This window comes from Cucumis sativus, chromosome 2 (genome assembly GCF_000004075.3).
Source record: "Cucumis sativus cultivar 9930 chromosome 2, Cucumber_9930_V3, whole genome shotgun sequence".
Classification (NCBI taxonomy): Eukaryota; Viridiplantae; Streptophyta; class Magnoliopsida; order Cucurbitales; family Cucurbitaceae; genus Cucumis; species Cucumis sativus.
Genome location: NC_026656.2, coordinates 23040195 through 23061849, shown reverse-complemented (window position 1 = coordinate 23061849; position 21655 = coordinate 23040195). Strand labels below are relative to the sequence as shown.

Sequence of the window (21655 nt, the reverse complement as noted above, 5' to 3'; positions counted from 1 at the left end):
AGTCTTTCTTTCTTAACTCATCCCTTCTCTTTAAAAATCAAATCAAAACGACGAAACATAAATTTAATTTACTCACTCTCTTAATTCTCTATTAAACTATTTTAAATTCAGTACAAACAAACCATTAATCATTACGTTATTTCACACAAAATTAAAGCAATATATATATATTGAAAACAATTTCATCGGTTGAATTCCATGCTTGATTGCAATAAATTTCAAATACTTACAAAATATCTGAACATTTTGTTATTGATGTCATATTTAAAGAGTTTGAGAGCATGTTCTATGAGTTTTTATTTTAAAAATTTGTCATTAGTTGAGTTTTAGCTGATGTTTTCAATGTTTTTCTCCTCTTCAAGTAGTGGTCAAGGATCAAGCCATCGTTGAGTTCTTTGTCATTGATTGTAGATTGTGATTCTTTTTTTTCTTTTTTCTTTGTATTTACTTAGTTTTGTATTATTAATGGGGCGGTTAGAAGTAACGAGGGTCACGCCAATGTTACATGTTTTGAGAGACCATTTTTGGACTGTAATTATTTTGTAACTAATATCTAGTTTGGATATAAACTCTAATTGAGACTCTGGAATTGACTGGATGAGTGTGTGGTAAGACACACTTGGTGTAATTTTGAATTTGAAGATTGCATATATTTATATAAAAGTGAAAATTCCTCCATTTTCAGGTTTGGCTAACCCAAATTTTATGGTAGATGTTGCCGGAATTTAGGAAGAATTTTATAATGTTTGTTCTATAGAAGTTTAAGTTGAAAAACATTTGTTTTCATGCCACGATCTAGATTAGAAGGAAAACCCTAGAACGGGGCGTGACATATGCTTATTTAGAGTGTTACTACACATGTTTTATTTAGTTTTTAGCTACTGTCTTTTAATCTTGCAAATAAACCATACATTTGTTTGATGTGATATGTCAACTTCTAACTTCAAATCAATTTTTGAATACCACAAATTTATATAAATTTAAACAATCTAAGAAACACCCTAGAATCATGAATACCACAACCACCACAAATTTATATAAATTTACCTACAATGGTAAAAACAAAAAGTACATACAAAAGGTAAGGGAGAGTGATCACCTATAAAGATTTGGCAAAGAAATTGAACAATAACAACACTTGAGGAACTACGTTCACCTTTGCCTTAACTACGTTCACCGGAGAAGTTTAATTTACAATGAATTGCGAAAAAAAAAGAAAGGCGAGGAGAGGTTTACACTATTGCCATGCGTGCTCCGACGTCCCAAGAAAAACTGAAGAAAGGCAATGGTAATCAACGTTCAATGTGGCCTCACCAACATTCACCAAAGGAAAGAATGAATACGACTTTTGGGAAGAGAAGAAATGGCAAGGGAAATTTTCAATTTTTTTCACGTTTACGTGAGGAAAACAAACGAATAAATTTTCTTTTTCTATGTTATTTTTAGGTTAAAGAGAAGTGAAGAGAAATTTCATTAATGACAAATTGACATTTCACTTTCATTTTGTACTAAAACCCAAATCCTAAAACTCATTTATCCCTTTAAAATTAGCCTACTTTTGGCAATTTCCCAAAAACATATGAGAGACGAAATGTCTAAAGCCCACATATTCAATTTTAAGAAATTAATAGAAATTTTGAGTTTTCTTACATTACTTTATTTGTTTTTTTATACTTCCCTTAGCTAGAAGACCTCTTTTGATGCACTAAATAACGTCACATTATTATTAGTCAATTTTGACGTCCACAGCATGAAAGACTAAATTGAAAAATAGTAAAATATAAATAGCTAAATTGAAAATAATGACACAGATATTGTAATAGATTTTATGCATTAAATCATAATGGACAAACTAAACAAGACCTTGTTATATTAATCCTGAGTAATTTAAAAACATTACTAGTCACTCAAATTAAAACTAGGCGTATCTATTTATATATATGCAAATCTAAACAAGAAATTCAATGTGGATGGCATCGAGAGGCTTTTATCACCAAAGAATATATCATTCCTGCGTTCATCTGAGTGTTGATTACACAACACCTTAGCAGCAGCACCCGTTTTTTCATTACACTTTTTTTAAGGTTCGAGTGCTTCCAACGAACAATATCTCGAATTCGATCCTGATGTACAAATTACATGCTTTAATTTTGATTTCTTATCAAAAAAGCCACTACACATCCCAACACAGCACCTGCAATAACCTGTTACAATACCAGAGAGTGAAGCTGAATTTACAAAATTCTTTCTGTTTTGATGAAGTAGTCTTGTTGTACCTTAATGAAAGGAGGAGGAACAATGCATTACGATGTCAATTAAGACTACTGACTATCTAAATAAGCAAGTATAATTATGAAGATAATGTACAATATTACTACTTCAGCAGTTCAACATAAGACATTTAAACATATTTTAGCTTGTTTTCACTTATATAGTTTTCTTGTTTTATTACCCAATGTTTTAAAATTATTTTAAAAAACCAAGCTAAATTTTGAAAACTAAAGACAGATTTTATAACTATTTCATATTTTTTTTGGCTTTCTGTTTTTAAAATTTAGGTTTGTTTTCTCCCAATTTCTTGTTTTTCAACTCTATCATAGAAACATTTGAACTTTTAGTTAAATTCTACTCACGAAAACAAACATTTAAAAACATCTTTTAGTTGAATGTTAGGCTTGATTTTTGGAGACATGGGTATAAAGTAAAATAAAGAAACTTAGTTGTGGAATTAGTGTTTAACATTCAAAAACCAAATAGCAATCAAATGAGCTTTAAAAAAAGTAGTTTTTGAAAACTTGATTTTGTTTTTGAAATTTTGACTGAATTTCAAATGTGTTTTTCAGGGATGTTGAAACTTGCTAAAGGAAAATCGTGTAGAAATAAGCATGGTTTTCAAAAATAAAAAATCGAAAACAAAGTAGGTATCAAAAGAATTGTAGATAATAAGAAAAAAGCTAACAAAATACATTGATATTAAGTTAATCAACAGTCCAGTTGGATGATATTAAGTTAATCAAGTCAGCCGACAGCAGGATTACAACACACAGCTTGGATAAACAGAATGCAAATGATCATTGTAAATATAAGCCATAACAAACATAGCATTTTGTAGTATATATTCAAAGTTCTTGACTAGTTCAATCACATTGGTATTTTTTATCTAGTGAAATAGTTGATTTAGTATCAATATGATGGAACCCGAATAAGTTGAAAGATAAAAGCACATAAATACAAGATAAACCAAGCGTTCATGGTACTTAGGCCCTCCCAATCTTGAGACAACTCTCAAGATCTTGATCATCTTTTTTGGGATTGTCATTTTGCGAGAGAGTGTGGTGCTACTTTCTTCCGAAGTTTGGTGTTAGCTTTTCCGGCTTGAGAAGCATTAGAGAAATGACTGAGGAGTTCCTCCATCCACCTTTCAGTGATAAGGGTGGCTTTTTATGGCGTGTTGGGGTGTGCACCATTATTTGGGATATCTGGGGCGAGAGGAATGACAGAGTGTTTGGGGGCAGAGAGGGGGCATAGTGAGGTTTGGTCTTTGGCAAGATTTCATGTCTCTTTGGACTTCAGTTTCAAAGAACTTATGTAACTATTCTATAGGCAACATTTTACTTAATTGGTCCCCCTACCTTTAAAAGGGCGGTTTTGTGGGCTGGTTGTTTGTATGTCCTTGTATTCTTTCATTCTTTCTCAATGAAAGTTGTTTTCATCAAAATCTTGAGACAACTCTCAAGCTCTAATTCACTCTCCAAATATTGCTTCTCTTCTCCACTCCCCTTCCCATCTATCTATAACCAACTTCCCTAACTTAACTAATTACTAAAATACCCTTAACATTCCTTCAAGGCCATACCTATCACGGTCTTCCATCATAGCAAAAGAGTCTAGTTCTTTTCTCCAGAATATTGACAATTCACAGAACCCCGATTTGCAAGGCTAAGCTTTTAATAACATATGTCCTCCACATCCACACATAAATATGAGGACCACTCCCATAAATAGCATTTAAGCCCAAAATAATAAAATATATAGCACAAAAATAAAATAATTGCATATATAACACTAAGAATTTGTAAAAAACTAAAACAATCCACATGCATAAACCATTTTGGGTGTTCCCGAATTTTCAAATTAAAAGCTATTAGTGATAGCAACTATCAGTTGTAGCAGCTATAACTAGTAGCTACTATTAGTTGCTATCAGCATAGCTGCTACAAGTGATAACTTTCTATTTTCCACTATTATGAGTGTTTCTTCCTAACCTTCTCAAACTGAAAGTTGCTATTGATAGCAGCTATTGATGATAACAATTGATAGTTGCTATCAATTGATATTGACTCAGTGATAGCTTCTATCAATGATAGCCACTTAAGAGTAGACCTGGCATTTTAAAAAATTTACCAGTCAAGTCAACATTTGCTATTTTTGCATATATTTTATTCTTGTCTATATTTTTAATTTATTTCCTAAATTGTGTCATTTGATATAATTTTCCTAAATATGAGGCTAATGCAAAGAAACTACAACTGAAGCTAGAGATCCACAAAAGCACTGACCTGAAGTGGAGTGTGGCCAAGTGAATCTCGCAATGGTCTAATACTGGACAAAGGATGTTCAGGAGGAAACTCGCAAACTATTTGGTTCAGCAACTGCAACGAACATTAAACGATAAAATTTTAAAGAAGAAAAGATGAACATGGGAATTTTGTTTGTAAAACGGACATAATAATCAAATTCAAGGTGCTACAGATGGAAGTGGAAGAAATAAATGAAAGAAAGAACATGGAGTCTATCTGTGCTATCTAAAGAAAGTACCTCGGCTTGACGACCGGCATGAAGTCTGACACCAGTAGCATCATACATTACCTTCAAGAAATTGAAAATATATGAATGCCAGTTACCTTAAAACAATAAGAAAATTTCAAAACCCCAAAGTTGAATGTGCAATCTCATATATACAAATATTAAAACAAGAAAATTTAATTAGAAACTTAAAACATTCAAAAAGCAGTCTAAACCACCTTGTCAAGCTTTGCAATGGGAAATATCAAGAGGTATAAAGCCAATTATGATGACTGAAACTGAAATTGTCAAACATATTTACGGCCATTTATAGCTAATTTGAAACTGTTAATGCTCGTATAAAAGAAACTGAAACAAAGATACATGAAAAATGACGTCGAGAAGTCAAGGTCTTTACATAAACAACCGAATTACCATTACATGATTGAAACACAATAGACTTGCAATGAAGAAAAAAGATAGACAATGCCAAGAAGGCAGGGTCTATGCAAAAACAGCCAAGTTATCATTTCAGAATATAAAAGCAAGAGAGACAGGTAATCAAAAAACAAGAATAACAAAGGAAGGGGGGGGGGGGGGGGTAAGAATAGATATAGCGAATACCAGTGAAATGAAATAAAACAAGTAAGACCACGTCATTAGTTACAAATTTTAGACTAGCACAAACTTAAACTAGTAAACTTCAGGTTTAGTTGGGTTATCTAAACTTCTATTGTTAAAGTCTATTCAAACAATTTTAACAAGGTGTGAACTTTCAATTTTATAAAGATAGTATGGTAAAGTTGTTAAGTTGTTAGTTGTATACAGTATAAGTCTTGTTCTGTTGAGTGGTTTCAACCGTTCTTTCTACATAAATACCTTCGTTATGGAAATGAATAAGATACAAGCTGTTTGAAATTGAATTTTTTTTATCTCCCTTGATGCAATATTCCACGAACATTTTTCCTTTTCACAAGGTTACACTTACCGTTTTCCACGAGAAGCCCCAAGTTTTTATTTGATATAGTTCTCCCTCAATTTGTGGATATAAAATTACAGCTGATGATACTTCTGTATCACATATTCCTTAACCGATTGTTCAAGGTCCGATCATTGATCCAAGTCAGCGACTTGAGCCTACCAGCCTTGATCAACCTTCTATTCTTTCCAAGTAATCAACCGATAGTTGTGCCTTCTTCCCCTGTTATTAGAAAATCAACTAGACCAACCAAGCCTCCTGCTTATGTCCACAATCATCCTTGTGGTTTTTTACCTAAAAGGATTTTCCCTTAATGTCTCTGCTTACCATGAACCACAATTTTATCATCAAGCTGTCAATTTTTTATCATCAGACAGTAGCAATGAAAGCTGAACTCGAAGCTAGGGAGACAAATAATCCATGAAATGTCGTTTCTTTACCTCCTGATAAGCATTCTGTCTAGTGTAAATGGATCTACAAAGTCAAATATACGGTTCATGATTACATTGAGAGGTACAAAGATCGTTTCATTGCAAAAGGCTAAACTCAACAAGAGGGTTTGGATTTTTAGAAACTTTATCCTCACTAGCAAAGCTTGTGACAGTGACTCTACTTCTCATTGCAGGTTCATTTAATTGGCCACTTGTACAACTGGATGCTAATAACGCTTATTGGTCTACCCTTGGGTTGTACACCATGGGGACATGGGGGAGTGTCTTTTTATGTAGATTACATAATAAGTCTATCTATGATGTAAAATAGGTCTCTTGCCAATGCAAAGTTCTCCACTACTCTGCTATCTATTGGTTTTCAACAATCAAAATCTGACTACTCCTCTGTTACCCATTAGTTTTGGGATGGAACCCCATATTATCTTATATGAATCAGACCTCCTAAAGCTCAAGGCATTCAATCCAAAAACAAAATTGGTATCCGATCCAAAAATGGTGAATACAAAAAGACACCATCTTGAGAGGGCATGTTGGTGGATTTCATATTAGAAAAATCAAGGGATCTCACAATGTTTATAAGATAGATGCATTACATCTCTCATTGTTAATTGATTTTGAAATTTGAGATGGAACCTCGTGTTATCTAATACTCAATAAGAATTTTAAGCTTAAGGACTTGGGGTATCTAAAATAATTTCTAGTTTCTTGGACTTGAGCTGGATTTTCTACAAGAATTTATTTGTCACAGTGACATTATACTCTGCAACTCCTTGTAGATTGTTGTCACTGTGACAAATAAATTCTTGTAAGATCCAGCTCAAGTCCAAGAAACTAGAAAGTATTTTAGATACCCCAAGTCTTTAAGCTTAAAATTCTTATTGAAGATGTTGGTCATTTTGGTTCCAAGCCTGAAGTGGTTCCCATGGATCTTCATCTCAAGCTAAGGCAAGTTGGTGGTTAATTGTTAGTTGATCTATCTATATAACGAAGACTTACTAGTAGATTGTTGTATTATAGAATTTCCAATAGACTAAGATTGTTTTTAAGAATTTAAACCATGAAAATCTCACTTAGTGGTTGCACATCACTTGCTGAAATACCTGAAAACAGTACTTGAACAAGGTATTTACTTCAACCAGCCACCAGTTCTCACCTTCATACTTTTGCCGATTTTGATTGGCATATGGTCTAGACATGTGGAGTTCTCGACAACAGGATTCTGTTTTTTTTAGGTGATTCTTCGTTGTTATGGGAAGTCCAAGAAACAGACCACTGTTTCACGTTCTTCTAAGGCATAGTATCAGGCTTTGGCTTTGGCTACATGTGAACTTGTTTGGTTGTTCTCTCTGTTATCTGATTTACAGATTACTTCTTCTTTGCCTACACTATTGTTTTGTGATAATCAGGTTGCAATTCACATTGCATAGAATCCCACTTTTCATGAAAGAATGAAGCAGTTGGATTGGCATTCGTACTCATCTCCAGTTTGCAAACTTGTTTACAAAGCCTCTTGCTTCTAATGTTTTGTTTCCCCTTTCATCCAAGATGGGTGTGTTAAATATTTTTTTTTCACTCCCTCTAGAGGGAGTAGTAGTACTAAGATAGTCTAGTAAAGTTGTTAAGTTTTTATTTGTTGACCTGTTATTCTGTTTAGTGGTTTCCTTTCTACCATTCTTTATGGATAAATATTTCAATATGGAAATGAATACGATACTCATTTCATTTCTCATTTTACACTTGTTAAATTTATTATCTGATAAGTACCTGACCTGAATTTCATTTAACATTTACATAACCAAATTACATGACAAGATGATTTTGGGCATAAATCGTGATCCATATATATTCCATACCTATGCTTCGCAAAAGCTTTAACTAATTGAGTAGAGAATAGAAACTAATTGGATACAGAATTAGAAAATTTATAAACTAGAGGAACTAATTAGACACCACCAGAACGCGTTAGAACTTTTTAAGCTAGCTAAGAATTATAGTTTAATCTAAATTGTAAATAAAAATCCCAAACAAAGCATTGAACTACTTTGAAAGAATGTACAGCTGATGGAGTAGAAACCCAAAACTTCCCAAATTCTTTCAGTAATCAAGATATCGGAAAAAGAAAGTAGACAAAAGAAAGGGAAAAAAAAGCATATAAACAAAAAGGAAAGAAAGAATGAAGCACATACAACACATGCAAAGACCAGGGCGATGGCAAAAGCAGGTCCTCCGGATCCTTCCTGGAAGGCAATAGCAACGGCCAAAGCAGAGACAGTTGCAGAGTGAGACGAAGGCATTCCGCCAGAATCAAGCATCCGTTTAGATTCCCATTTTCTTTCCTTATACCTAAGAGTCGAAAACACAACAAATTAAGGTCTGGGATGGGATCCCTCAGATGATGAAGAAATGTAGAGAAAAGTGGGAAAAGGAAAGATGAGGAGGAGATGAAAGAAAGAGAACCAGGTGGTAAAGAGTTTGAGAAACTGGGCGATGGCGCCAGCAAGGAAGGCGGAGAGGAGGGGGAGATTGGAAGCGAGGAAAGGACCCGGCGACGTTTTAATGGAAGATGAGGCTGCATCCCCAACCGTCATCACCTCGTCCATGAAGACACAGCACAAAACTGTACCTCTGTGGTTACTCACCGGAAAGTTGAAGGAGGGAGAGAGGATCTGATTCCGATTGGGGAGGAAGATTGAATTCGGAGATTGGTCGTCAAAGAAAAGCCTTCCCTTAATAATATATTTTTCTTGTTGTATTAGGATATTTGAGTAAATAATAAAAGGATTTGGATTGGTTTGGTTTGGTTTGGTTTGGTTTGGTTTGGTTTGGTTTGGTTTGGTGAGGCAGCACTTATACCATAAAACACAATTTAATATTTTACTTTTTTTAATCTTAAAGGTCGCCTTCAATTTAACTTAAAAGGAAATGTTTAATTACATTATGAATAATAATAACTCCATACTAATATTTTTCAAAAATGGTAAATATAAGTACATGAAATTAACATTAACTATTCATTACTTTTCAAATTCACACGTTTATAGGTAACATATTATTTGAGAGAAAAATATGTTAGAATATGAAAAGTTTTACTTTTATTTTAATACTTCAATTTCTAGAAATATATGTATTTATGTTTAATGATAAATATCTTAACTCCCCAACACCTACCCCTACTTAGCAATATTTCTTTTAATCATGCTTAACTTTTAACTTCACATGTGCTCTATTCACTAACCAAGAGAAAGTGTTATTAACGACTCAATTTTCTTCCCTCGTTTGACTCACTTGCCTTATTCCAAACACACAAAAACCTTCTTTGTGCTACCTAGTTCAAAACGCATAGGAACTTCCTCAATGCTTGGTGTTAAAACGCTTCAATACGTCAAATCACAAGAAACACTTTCAGTCGACAACTCTTTATCACATGCGTAACTCAGGACGTGATCATGGTTTTACGGTTTGCTTAACTTTAACTTATTTTGGAAAGTTGAATATGGTTATATGGAATTTTTTGGGTAAATTTTGGTTTATTTGATGTTTGTAATGATGTATTTTACTTGATGTGATTATAGGTAAAGGAGTTGTTCAAAGATGACGCTCGGAGATGACGTCTTTTTTTTTTATATATTTATTAATGCAAAAGAACATTGTAAACCATTATGTAAAGCTTTTCTTTTTTAGAAATTTTCATCCTGGAAAACTTTCTAATTTTGTGTTTCAATTTAGTTATTTAATATATAATATTTTGTTTGACAATATTCTATCGAATTTTAAATCACAAAGTTGAAAAAGATCAAACAACCTAGGTGACTAGTAAAGAAATGAGAATCATAATAACAATTGCAAAAAAGAAAAAAATAGAACAATTTATGATGACCCGATTGGAAGTTTAGGCTCTCATGACGGAGGAATCTATCAATAGAGGAACCAAAACTCCCAACGATTGTATGGAAAACAATCGAAAGTTGATCTGAACTCTTGATGCACTATATACACCGTCAGAAGTTTGGATCTCCCAACGCCATATCTTGCCCATTAGGAGCTAGAGGAATTCTCGACGCATTATCATATGACGTCAGGAATTTGTCGCACCCCTTCCTAGATCATCTTCATTAGACGTGAGAGTTGGCATGAAGTCAACCAATATCACTCCCTTCCTAAACGACACCAGTTGACCATTAAACTTGAATGCTTAAATAAAACACACATAAGCTAAAACACATAATTTTTTTAAATACAACTGAATAAAACTTTTATATAATTAAGTTTTACACTGACATAACTTAACCTTATTTACATGAACATACTTCAACTTCAACTAACCTTAACCTAAGTCTAACTCAAATTAAAAAACCCACTGAACATAAGTTCAAAACAACAAGACACATACGATAGTAAAATAAAAGCCTTCACCAGATAGATAGCAATGATTCAAGCTTCGATGACACGATCTCTACTTTGAAAATGGAAAATGTTTTGAAAAGTGTAAGCTAAACAAGTCCAATGAGTGATAGGTTTTCTAAATAACTTTTCATTAACATTTTTAAACAGAGGTACTTCATGAACTATAACATCAATACTTTAGCTTGGTAAAACATTTAAGAAATAATAATTTAAAATCATCATTTTTCTTGCTCGTAACCAAGTATCTACTCTTGGAAGATGGTAGAGGTTACTCGATACTAACTCCAAATCTGATAGATGGGCATCCCCAATTTCTGTTCTTGTGAGATAGGCATCCATAACTCCAATCCTAGAGATAAGTGTCCTTACCTCAAATTCCTTGGTGCCTCTTGTCCTACCCCGTTAAGGGCTATTTGAGACATCTTGGATCAAAGAAAACATTTATAAAATCATATGCTTCAAACTCTTAAATAATCTTTTTGCATGAGGAAAATTTTAAACCTCATAATAACTTGCTAAACTCATTTTCTAATAAGCCTTGAACATTTCTTCGTAAACAAACATGCTCAAACAAATACCTTAATAAAATCACATGCTTTGGTAATCATTCATAAATAGCTTAAATCATACTTAAAACAATAGCTTAAATAACATGCAATGAAATTACTTTAATGAATTCATTTTTCACTCACAGATACAAGCTTTAGACTTTTGGTCTATAAATATGTCTGATCTCTTCTTGACCTCAAAATTTTAACTCTAAAATTCACGAGATGCATTATGTGGCTCTCCAAAAGGACACCTTGCTCGGATTGCTTCAAAAACTAACTTTTCTCCCTTTCTTCAACTCAAACTCAATTCTCCTCTCTTCAAATTCATCCAGCAGTCCTAGTTTAAAAACTAGACTCAATTTGTGAACTTTTGTGAGTAATTTCAGTCAAAACACACGAGTAAAATGGAAGAAAGTTTCCTCTAAAGTTACCTATTTATAGTGAACCTTGCATGGACCTTTATTGACACTACCTACTTGCTGAGATTTAACTTAAGCATGCAAAGAAAACCTGTAAGGCAGTAATTGACTTCACCTCTTCAATGTCTCGTCTAACCAAAACACCTAAGTGTCCAACATCAAGCCAAAACGCCTAGTGTCAAATGCCTAACTAACCTCCAAACATGACCACAAGCAAACTTATTCTTCATGTGCAAGGCTCCTCGCCCAACACCATGTTGCTTAACCATCTCGCCTAGCTTCTTAACGCCCAAATAATCTCTAAATGACAAGGTTTCCTCCCTTAGGTAAACCTTGGCCGTCCCATCACTCCTTTGGAGGTTCTTCTCGCTAAGCCCTCACACATGGTTTTGGTCGCCTATCTATGTCCAAAATGCCTAATAACCTCTTTAGATGTTATTTTTACTTCTTTTGACCACCCAACACCAACTATATAACCTTTCAACGCCTTGTTCTTAAATCTTTGACACTTAGCCAAATTTTTTTTTTCAATAATCATGACATACCTTTAATGACAGTTTTGAGTCCCTTTTTAAACTCTAACTCCAGTCAACACTTATTCTTCCAAGCTTTCGAAAGACTTAAATTTTTCTAAGATACGAGATTTACATAATTTCTCTCCTGACGTTGTTTTCCGACCACTTTCCCAATGAACGATATGTTGTCAAAAATTTCTTTTCCGACGCATTTTGGCACATTTCTCGACGGCTTTGGCCATTGGGAGAGGTTCAATTTCTTGTAGTGAATTGTGTAATTAGACGTATTTATTTAGATTATACATATATAAGCACTTTTATTATTTGATTCGAAAGTCTAACTTAATTCAAGATTGAGGAAAAAATTTGGGCTAGCAAAAAGATTGGGCCCAATACCAAGCTCAATCTTTAGGTCAAAAGTAATAGTCAATCTAAAGTCGGTGAAAACTTTATAATTAAAGTCACACCCCTCCATTTTGGAGCTAGAATGGAAAATCAAATCCTTGAGATCTAATGTTCAAAAGATTGGAGCTATAAAGATCTAAAGAATATAGCTCCCCCAAAGATCTAAAGACTCGAAGATTGTAGCTCCAAAGACTTGAAGAGTATAACTTTATGAAGCTTTGAAGATCAAACGACTTCCAAACCTAAGATCTACACTAAACCTTTGAGAAAAAGTTGCAAAGCCTTTTAAACAAATCAACATCAATGACAAGCTATTTAGTTGTTGAGAAAAAAAATCCACACTCGAGAAAAGTTGTGAAGCCCTCGAGAAAAATAAATATCGAGAACAAGTGACCAAGTCCTCAAGAAAAGTTTAGAAAACATCACAAATTAGTTTATTAGAAATCGTTGTTATGGTGGAAATAACACAGAGTTGGATTTCATTTCCAAAGAGTTAAATTTCTCTTAAAGATTTGGTCAAACAATTGTGTTATCTCGATTTAAATATAACAAATATATTTATATTTATTTTATAAAATTAATTGTGGTAACCTCAAAACAACTTTCATTAGGGGTTTAAGAAGAACTTGACAATTCGAATAAGCTGGACTACCTAACCCAAATGTATATATTTATGTTTATATATTTATATTTATATTAAAATTTATTATTAATTTAGTAAATAGTAAATTTAGTTTAGGCCTCACTTCGTTCAACACAACTTTAAGCGGCACCTCACATCTCTCTAACTCACCCTCTCCCTCTCGTCTCGACTTCTCATCTCACGCCTCTCATTCTCAAGTCTCTGCCACTGACGACTTCTCATTTCATCATCTTTAATTGTCTCACCTTCTCAGTCAACGTTGCGTGGCCTCGCTGCGTTGCCACCGACATAATTCTTTCAGTCTACCTCTTAGTCTTTGAAGGATTTATAAAAACAATACAGTCCAACAACCCAATCTAACTCATATTTTAAGGGTCGGGTTGAGAATACTATTCAGGTTGCCAACCTAAAATTATGGATTGAGTTGGAAATATCCGTCAATCCCATTACACCCCTAACTTTCATCAATGATTCGAAGATACCAAATAATATTATTCTTTAATGGGAACCAAAAGTAAAACAAACAATTCCATGTTAAATTACCATTTTATTATTTCAAATTCACTAAATAACAATTTAATTTTTAAAATTCTAAGAACATAACAGAAAAATTGTACTATTTGTCAGTTTTATAAATTTTCTCAACCTCTATCCTATTCCTAACTCATCATTTACATTGGCCACCCCTCTTTCTTCTCAAGCCAAATATACACCATTAGAGACAAGCTTTTCTTCTCAAGCCAAATATACACCATTAGAAACAAGCTCAGGCTCACCATTTCTGAATGTTATGAAACTCCTCCATCAACTTCCGAATGTGAAGATGATAATGGACCGCTGTGCTTGCTCTGCAGCGGCGTATTCCTACGTGATTGCCGTTTTGTTGGCACCAGCGCTGGCTCCTGCTGCCAATCTTCAGAATCTGCTTCAATTTCTACGTCATCTTCATCATGCTTGAAAACGGGATGGACGTAGGCATTTTGAAGAAATCCTTTCAAGTTTAAGTTTGGCTCTCTTGCTCGCTCCAATGTATCTTTCATCATTGCTTCCTGAAAGTTCATTCAACAGGGTGAGGTGATGAGTTTAGATCTACATTCTAAAAAAAGCAATAAAAGACAGTGAGAAAAGGTCTGTGCTAACCTGTAATGGATATCGAACAAAAGCTGGTTCATAACGGCCTTTACAGAACCTATGAAACCATATAGTCAAGATTGGCAATGCGATAAGCAATGGAGTTGATTGAGCAGCTTCTTTTGTACTGAGTAGTCCCATTAATAATAGTTGTGAAACAACCAACGCGGCAATGATGCGCCCGTGGACATCGGGCCAGAAAGCTGCAGCACTTTCATACTCTTGATTGTACACATTTATTATCTACAAGGTTCGGAGTAAAGAATCTTGAAATTAAGATAGTAAAACTTAAAAATTACAGCTAAAGAGAGAAGTGAGAACGAAAATTGTACACAGTAGAAAGAAATTCAAACTCAATGCTTGATCATTCAGTCATGTAAATTGAAAAACTACAAAGCAAGCCAACTCATTATAGGCCTCCTGGTGTTCAATCAAATTAGAAAAAAATGGCGACTGTAGAAAAAATCATAGAAGTTAATGGCGCCAATTTTCCTGAAAACATGACCATGCCCTTATTTCACGAAGTTTAAACACGACTATATTTGCAAACATACTAGGAACATGGGGGAGCAAAACTACAAAGCTGATGTTAGACAAAATAGTTTTACCTGATGACGATAGACAATATATGCCAATCCGAAGAATGTTACAATGAACGGAAGGAGTAGAGGCGTGACCACAGCATAAACAAGGCCAAGTAAGAAATAAAGTTGGATTCGAGGCTCGCCCGTGTTGAACTCGAGAGTTCCTGGATCCATGGCTTCTTCTCTATCTTTTTCAGTCTTCACCAAGAAGAAGTTTCTAAGGTGGTAAATTATCAAAGGCCTAAGTCTCAAAATCTCAGCAGCAATTCCAGCCCAACCATCCACCATTATGAAGGTAATAAAGAAAGTTGCCTTCATGGGGATGGAGACACCAATCGTCTTCGGAATGCTGCAGAAAAGGAAGAATTAGTTTATGGAAAAACCTTGAAGGAATTTAGCTAGCTATGACGAAAGTTGTTTTCTATATATAATCTCAACCACACGTGTACAAACATGACACATTCTTCTCACTAAATTATTGGCAGCCATCTACGGTTTAATGAATAGTAGATCAGTTTATGGCTTACTCGTTTGCAGATTGATGGAGAAATTTATTAAGCTGCTGGAATGCAGTTCCCGTAATAATACTGCCAAGAAACACATTAACAAATAGGAATATGTAATATTTTGAGGCGGATCTTCTCTCCAAAGACGACCGACTAATAAATCCTTCAAATTTAGACATTATCATCAGTATTGAAGGAAGAAAGATCAGAAAAATCTTCAATACGATTCCAGGAAGAAAACCTTGGATAACTGACTTTATGAATTTCCTGCATTGTAATTAGCAGGCTACATGTTTAGAAGATAAAGTCAAGAACAGTAAGCACAGGACAGCAACGTGTGAGGAGAAAAGATACTCACAATTCAATAATGGGTCTGAGAAAGGGAGCCGTTTTCTCAATACTCTCAATGTTTGCAAGGGATTGAACAAATGCAATGGGGATCATGAAAAAGAAGGTAAGGAAGAAGAAGGCAACTCCAGCAATAAGCCTCCGGATTGCCAGTGAAACAAAAGGAATTGCCAGGTTGTCCCAGTACACATCACGGGGCTCAGGAGCCCATTCTGTCAACCAAATAGTTGGATTTCTTGACTGTTGTGTTTGTGCACAAACAGCAGCACCCCATCGAGATTTGAAAGAAACAAAAGCTGCTGGCATGACTGATTTAGGATCGTTCACAGTCTTATCCGCCTCCAGTGATATCTGAACAAAATAATTTGGGAACAGTAATGTAAGTTATTTTGACGATATTACAAAATACCATGATTGTAGGAATACAGGAGAAAGCTTAGACTGTATAACTCACTTCTTTTGATAGGATTTCAATTTTTGATGAATAATAATTTATCGCATCGACCTGATCTCCCCAAAGACCTAGAAAACCAGTCTGCTCACATGATGTTAGTAATAAAAATCATGTCAAGTACAACATCAAAGAATGATCAAATCACCAGTTCAAGCGCTGTACCTTCACAGTGGCCCTCTTAGACTGGCTTCGAGAATATTTAAGTTGGTAGAAATCTAGCCAATTTCGCATTTTCTTCTTCTCCTCGACCAACTTAGAGAGTTTGTTTGCATCATAAACAATCTGCATAAGCACAGAATTATTCCAGAAAGTGTCAAATGAACCATAAATCGTAAACCCTAATCAATTCCTCAACTTAATTTTTTTTGGACAAGCTAGTACTCATCCAGATTCCCTAAATCTATATAACATTGTTTGTGCAATTTGTGAATTGGTGAAAATCATTATCTCAGAAACAATCTTTTGGAACTTGGAGATATTAAGGATCTCAGATATTTCATCTTATGCTGGCTAAGGCTATTCTTTTCAGATTTCTTAAATTTATATACAACAAATAAATATGCGTTTAAATGTTAATATAATATATGGACACTTTGCAAGTAAATCAGTGGCATTTTTAAATAATAATTAAATTGTGGAACAATACTAACCTGATGGGTTAAATAATGATCAGGATGATTGACCAGGAAAAAATGTTCAACAAGCTCGCTGACAGATTCATCAGGGTCTGGTGGTACATTTCGAACAATTACCTGCATCATACAACTGATGTCAGAAATCAAGGAATCATTCACCATCTCCCACAAGGTTTGGAATCTCCTAGTATTTTTAAGATATCATCAGTGTCATCCCTCAATTTTGTACAAACTACTTGTCATCTTGGAAACCATATAACTGATCATTCACTTCCAAAACAAAAAATCAGAAATCTCATAAGCGAAGATAATAGATTCAAGCAATGATAATAGATTCAAGCAATGATAATAGATTCAAGCAATGATAAAGTTGATAATCTTCGAAAAGGCATTAACATCCAATCAGATTAATGACTAGTTGAACAAGCTTAATGACTAGTTTGCAGAAAAGTGCTACTTATTTTTAATACAATTCATCGAAAATATTATAGCTACCACAAAATCTGGTCAATAATAATAAGCGATTCAGTGCCAATCTTACCGTGTACTGATCAGGACGCCGATTTTCAGATGCAAGAAAATGCAGCCTCATTGAAGCAACAATCTCATACTCCTTTCTCAATATATAGCAAGTCCAAAAGGTAAAGACATAAGCCATTACCAAATGGGTCCAGAATCTGCAATAAGTGAATTTATAAGACATAAGAAATTGAGAATATTTTTCATGAACCAACATGGTGATGAAATTACAAAGCTTACTATTCATCAATGCTTCTAATCTGATTGTATCCCTATGATCCTACCCCAGAAAATCATAGCTAGTAGACATCACGCACTTCCTATCTCAAATCGTGACTTTCATTATGAAAGTTCTTGTGGGTGGCATAATTAAAAAATGCTCCAGATATGAAGCAAAATATTGTTTCTACCAGATGGTAATCATTTCTTTTGACTCACATTTTCTTTTCAGATTAGTATTGGAAAGGCAATCTGTTAAGCATGAAGAAAAAGAATGTAGATGTCGAAACTACAGTTTGATACTAAGGAGGTAAAATCATGCATGTCCAAGTGAGTGTTTCTTAAAAGACGTATGCAGCATACCTACTGGATCCAATAGGAATATTAGAAATGGAAAGCTTGTCTATATTGCTGTAATTTAAAGAAGAACGCTCCAAAGTTCCATTTGTCCAATTAACAGGTACCATGATTGTGAAGGCCAGACATGCAATGGGCACAAAAATTTTGAGCCTGCATCAAAATGGCAAGGAAAAAGATACAGTCAAAAACGGAAAATTGCAGAAACAAGAGATCAATGTAATTTCAGGTAAAGATTTTTCATCAATGAAGAAGATCACAAGATCACAGATACCAAACAACTTGCATAATTTATTCCTGGCTGTTTAAGTAAAAGAAGTTGCGTTTTAAGAAATTGGGAACTTTTGAAAAAGGAAGAGAAGGAAAAGAGGAAAACTCGTGGAGGTAGAGGAAAAGCTATCCTGATCGTAACATGAAGTTGAAGTGCTGAATTGGTAGCTTTTAAGGATTGAACCTCCCTATTTTCCAACACCATATAATATAATCAGCAACTAAAGATTCAATGAAAATAAGCTTGGTAGACACAATTGGTGAGAGCAGGTAGAAGTGCATTTTATTTTTCTCTCTAGAACTCAATAGCGTACTACTTTCATTTTTGCAAGAAAAATCTCTAAGACAGCATATATTCAAAATCTGTGCGTCATCTGAAAGCCCATTTACAGCATAACATTCACATTCACATTGTAAACTACAAACTACTGAGAAAGAAGATACAAATATACCCTAATAAATAAATCCTCAAGTAAACAGCAGAATCAAGCCCAGCGTGATCGATTAACTCGGGTTCCGGCATCCGCAAAGCTGCAACCATCCAGTTCAGGAACTTCAAGTATGATCTGAAATCCAAATTGACAATTCTGCCTACAAGTGCACCACTGGACATTGGACTTCCTCTTAAGCCTTTGATATACCATTTGGGAAAGTAGACCCTGTCGTTTACTGGCTGTATTCTAAGTAAAGCAAATACTAGAAAGAAAGCAAAGGCACTAAGAATGTTAATGGCTGCCCCAACTCCTATATCCCCGATGGATGCCATTTATCCTCTTAAAAGTAAAAATTAACTGATCTGCACAAAAACATACAACTCTTTTCAGAATTTTATCATCGCCATCAAAATGAAAATAAATCACCACAAAGCTGATTGTTCTTGAGTTTTTGACGAATCAAAGGAAGATTACACAAAAATATTTAACAACAAACGCCTACTCCTCACTAGCAACAAATCCTCAAAAACCCAATATACAAATTCAAAGAACTAACAATCCGGGCACCGTTTTGTCATGATTTAAACTCAGAACTTTCCCCAATAGAGCACCGATACTCACAGTTTCAGTCCAGCTTAGCTAACCCCACTTCTCGAAATACTGAAGTAGAGACCAAAAGGCAGAATCCAGCGAAGAACTTCAACTTCAAGATAAAAGGGAAGAAAAAAAGAGGTAGCCTGTTTAGCAAACGAAGCTATGACTATGAAAAAAGATTAAACAGGATGAGAAGAAGGGAAAAGATTAATGGGTACAAACAGAAGAAGATGAAGAGATCAGGGGACTGTCTTAATCATGTGAAGAACGAATACTTGATGCTCACATCAAATGCACGCATATCTATCTTTGACGAAACAATAAACTAAACAAAAAGGGCGAAAGGGTCGGTGATTGATTGAAAAAGGGAGTTCAAGGGATTGAAAATGGTGACAGCAAAATGGGAACTCAGACTATTTTTAATTTAGGGCAGCTTTTTTTTATAATTTTTTTTAAAAAATTTCTTCTTCTCCTCTGTGATTTGAAGGGACATTGAATTGAAACTCGATGATGATGATGGGGGAACAAAAACTCATAAAACATTGCATTAAATTGAAGCAGTGAGAGACGGTCAGGTCAGGCCCTGCCCGCAGGCACCACTCTGTCTAACGGCTCCTTCTTTGAAATCGACCTCTTTTGGTTACCTCTCTCACCTTTTATTCTCCGTTCGATATCTCTAATAAACGGTCGTGATTCATCTCACATTCCCATCTATATTTTAATGATTAAAATTTGGATTTAGTCCCCCATGTTATACAAAATTCACTACATCTCAATTATTGGGTTCTATTCTCTCCTACCGACCTAAATAAACCGTTGGATTTAATTCATATATTCATGTACTCTATGCTGAGCTTAGTTTTAACTTTACCTTTCACCTTAACATCAATTAGTTAGAAACTCTTTTAGGACGGAAAAAATTAAACGAACAACTTGTCAACTCTACTCTTAAATAGAGAAATTTTGGTGTTCAAAACATTAGTATAATTCTTTTCAAAATTATAATTATCAACCAAAAATATTTGTACTTTTTAGTCGTCATATTCTTTAGACATGACAAAAACAGAGATGAATTAATTGAAAAAACAAAACTAGAGAATCAAAGTTAGCTTTTGCTTTAACGTGAAAGTTAAAAGGTTGAAATTTCATAATAATGGGTTGAACTTTTTTAAAAATTGACTATAAATTTCCTATGAATGGTACAGTTTAAACCAAATTGTAGGGGCTATAAAGGATATTAAAAAGGTAAAAATAATTCCAAATTATTAGGACTAAAGTGGGAATGAACGTCATAATCTATTTCTCTATATTTGTAAGTTTTGTTGATTGATTATTGGATCTTATTTTACATGTGAGAAAGCAAAGTCAACATTACGTACTATAACTAATATGTGTATAAAATTTTAACATATTTTTTTAACACATAGTTCCCACGTGGCGTTGAATAGAAAGGTGGATATCAAGTGGTGCAAATATTTGTGAAGGGGAGGACCCAAATTGAAAGGTCAGGGTATTGAGTGGGGCAGATTTGATAAGATATTAAAATTTGGGCCATACTTAAAAACTTTATCGGTTGGGGACATAATTAGAAAATGGAAATTCTGTCATCATTCTCCGAAAGTAAAGTTTCCCTTTTCACCTGCTCCGTTTCGTTTTCTTTGTTTTTCTTTTTTAAGTCATGAAACGTAAATTAATTAAGAAAATGATGGAAATGAATGAATTTACAAAAAGACAACACTTTTTATTATTTGATTTTATTATCATTCCTGTTTTTTGGTGTTAAATAAAGATGGAAATGTCGAAAATATCCGTTTCCAGAACTATTATTGTAACTGTTCACTTGGTTTAAAGTACATAAAATTTGTATTCATATGTAAAAAATACATATTTAAATTTATTTTTTTAAAAAAATCTTATTGTTTTTGTGATTTTAGTCAAAGAAAGCAAATAATAAGCTAAATCTGATTATCATTTTAATCTTCAAACTTTAAGCTTTATATTTTTAAATATATTACCATTTTAGTTATATATTTTTTAAAAAAACAAAAAATAACGAGCATGTTTGGTAATTATTTTTTTGTTGTTTTAGAATTGAAATATAAAATTTGTTTGATATATTTTATTTTTTGGAAAAATCAAAATAAGTTTGATCACTTTTTATGGCTTTATACTTTATTTTTTTAGAAAAATAAAGATGAAACCAAACTGTTTTTAGAGTAAGTTGCATTTACTATACATATTAATATTTTATATGCACAAATCAATAAAAATAAATAAATATTACAATAAAATACATGAAAATAGTTTTCTTTAGAATGCTACGTTGAAAACAAGTAATCTACACTCAAATGTACTTATATTGCTTCTTTTACTATTGATTGCTCTCCATTTTCTCCTAAATCATGAAAGTCTTAGGAATTTAACGGACATGAAAATGAGCCAAAGAGACCA

At 33.8% G+C, this 21655-nt stretch overlaps 2 protein-coding genes across 9 annotated transcripts; both read right to left on the bottom strand.

Annotated features, from left to right (window-relative positions):
• Window positions 1-1812: 1812 nt before the first annotated feature.
• LOC101219445 (uncharacterized membrane protein YuiD) lies at window positions 1813-8965 on the bottom strand. Of its 4 annotated transcripts, none has more exons than XM_004151852.3 (5): window positions 8674-8936; window positions 8403-8559; window positions 4819-4869; window positions 4560-4652; window positions 1813-2204 (listed from the first exon to the last, which is right to left on the bottom strand). In XM_004151852.3, the coding sequence occupies exons 1-5, from the start codon at window positions 8814-8816 to the stop codon at window positions 2145-2147; spliced, it is 504 nt and encodes a 167-aa protein (XP_004151900.1). In that variant the 5' UTR covers window positions 8817-8936; the 3' UTR covers window positions 1813-2144. The 4 variants fall into 4 exon arrangements, with proteins under 4 accessions (XP_004151900.1, XP_031737147.1, XP_031737146.1 ...); XM_031881287.1 differs by having other exon boundaries at window positions 2159-2276; window positions 8674-8965; XM_031881286.1 differs by lacking the exon at window positions 1813-2204 and adding an exon at window positions 3054-3479 and having other exon boundaries at window positions 8674-8965.
• Window positions 8966-13680: 4715 nt separating this feature from the next.
• On the bottom strand, window positions 13681-19774 carry LOC101210724 (calcium permeable stress-gated cation channel 1). Of its 5 annotated transcripts, none has more exons than XM_011651684.2 (13): window positions 19427-19774; window positions 19232-19313; window positions 18629-18972; window positions 17913-18059; window positions 17353-17488; window positions 16827-16928; window positions 16339-16458; window positions 16177-16257; window positions 15733-16073; window positions 15396-15641; window positions 14893-15217; window positions 14294-14527; window positions 13681-14202 (listed from the first exon to the last, which is right to left on the bottom strand). In XM_011651684.2, exons 3-13 carry the CDS (start codon window positions 18940-18942, stop codon window positions 13942-13944), a joined length of 2307 nt encoding a protein of 768 aa, XP_011649986.1. In that variant the 5' UTR covers window positions 18943-18972; window positions 19232-19313; window positions 19427-19774; the 3' UTR covers window positions 13681-13941. The 5 variants fall into 5 exon arrangements, with proteins under 5 accessions (XP_011649986.1, XP_004151944.1, XP_031737299.1 ...); XM_004151896.3 differs by having other exon boundaries at window positions 18629-18967; XM_031881439.1 differs by having other exon boundaries at window positions 19232-19774.
• Between the last annotated feature and the right edge of the window lie 1881 nt (window positions 19775-21655).

Excerpts from the sequence above, each read along its gene's own strand:
- LOC101219445 (XM_031881286.1), bottom strand. The coding sequence starts at position 8,816 with ATGGACGAGGTGATGACGGTTGGGGATGCAGCCTCATCTTCCATTAAA. Across the intron at positions 4,870-8,402 it reads CCCTGGTCTTTGCATGTGTT|GTAATGTATGATGCTACTGG; the intron begins GTATGTGCTTCA and ends AATTTCTTGAAG. Across the intron at positions 3,480-4,559 it reads TTGGCCACACTCCACTTCAG|ATATCCCAAATAATGGTGCA; the intron begins GTCAGTGCTTTT and ends CTCTCGCCCCAG.
- LOC101210724 (XM_031881439.1), bottom strand. The coding sequence starts at position 18,942 with ATGGCATCCATCGGGGATATAGGAGTTGGGGCAGCCATTAACATTCTT. Across the intron at positions 16,459-16,826 it reads ATCATTATTTAACCCATCAG|ATTGTTTATGATGCAAACAA; the intron begins GTTAGTATTGTT and ends GTGCTTATGCAG. Across the intron at positions 15,218-15,395 it reads CTCCATCAATCTGCAAACGA|CATTCCGAAGACGATTGGTG; the intron begins GTAAGCCATAAA and ends CCTTTTCTGCAG.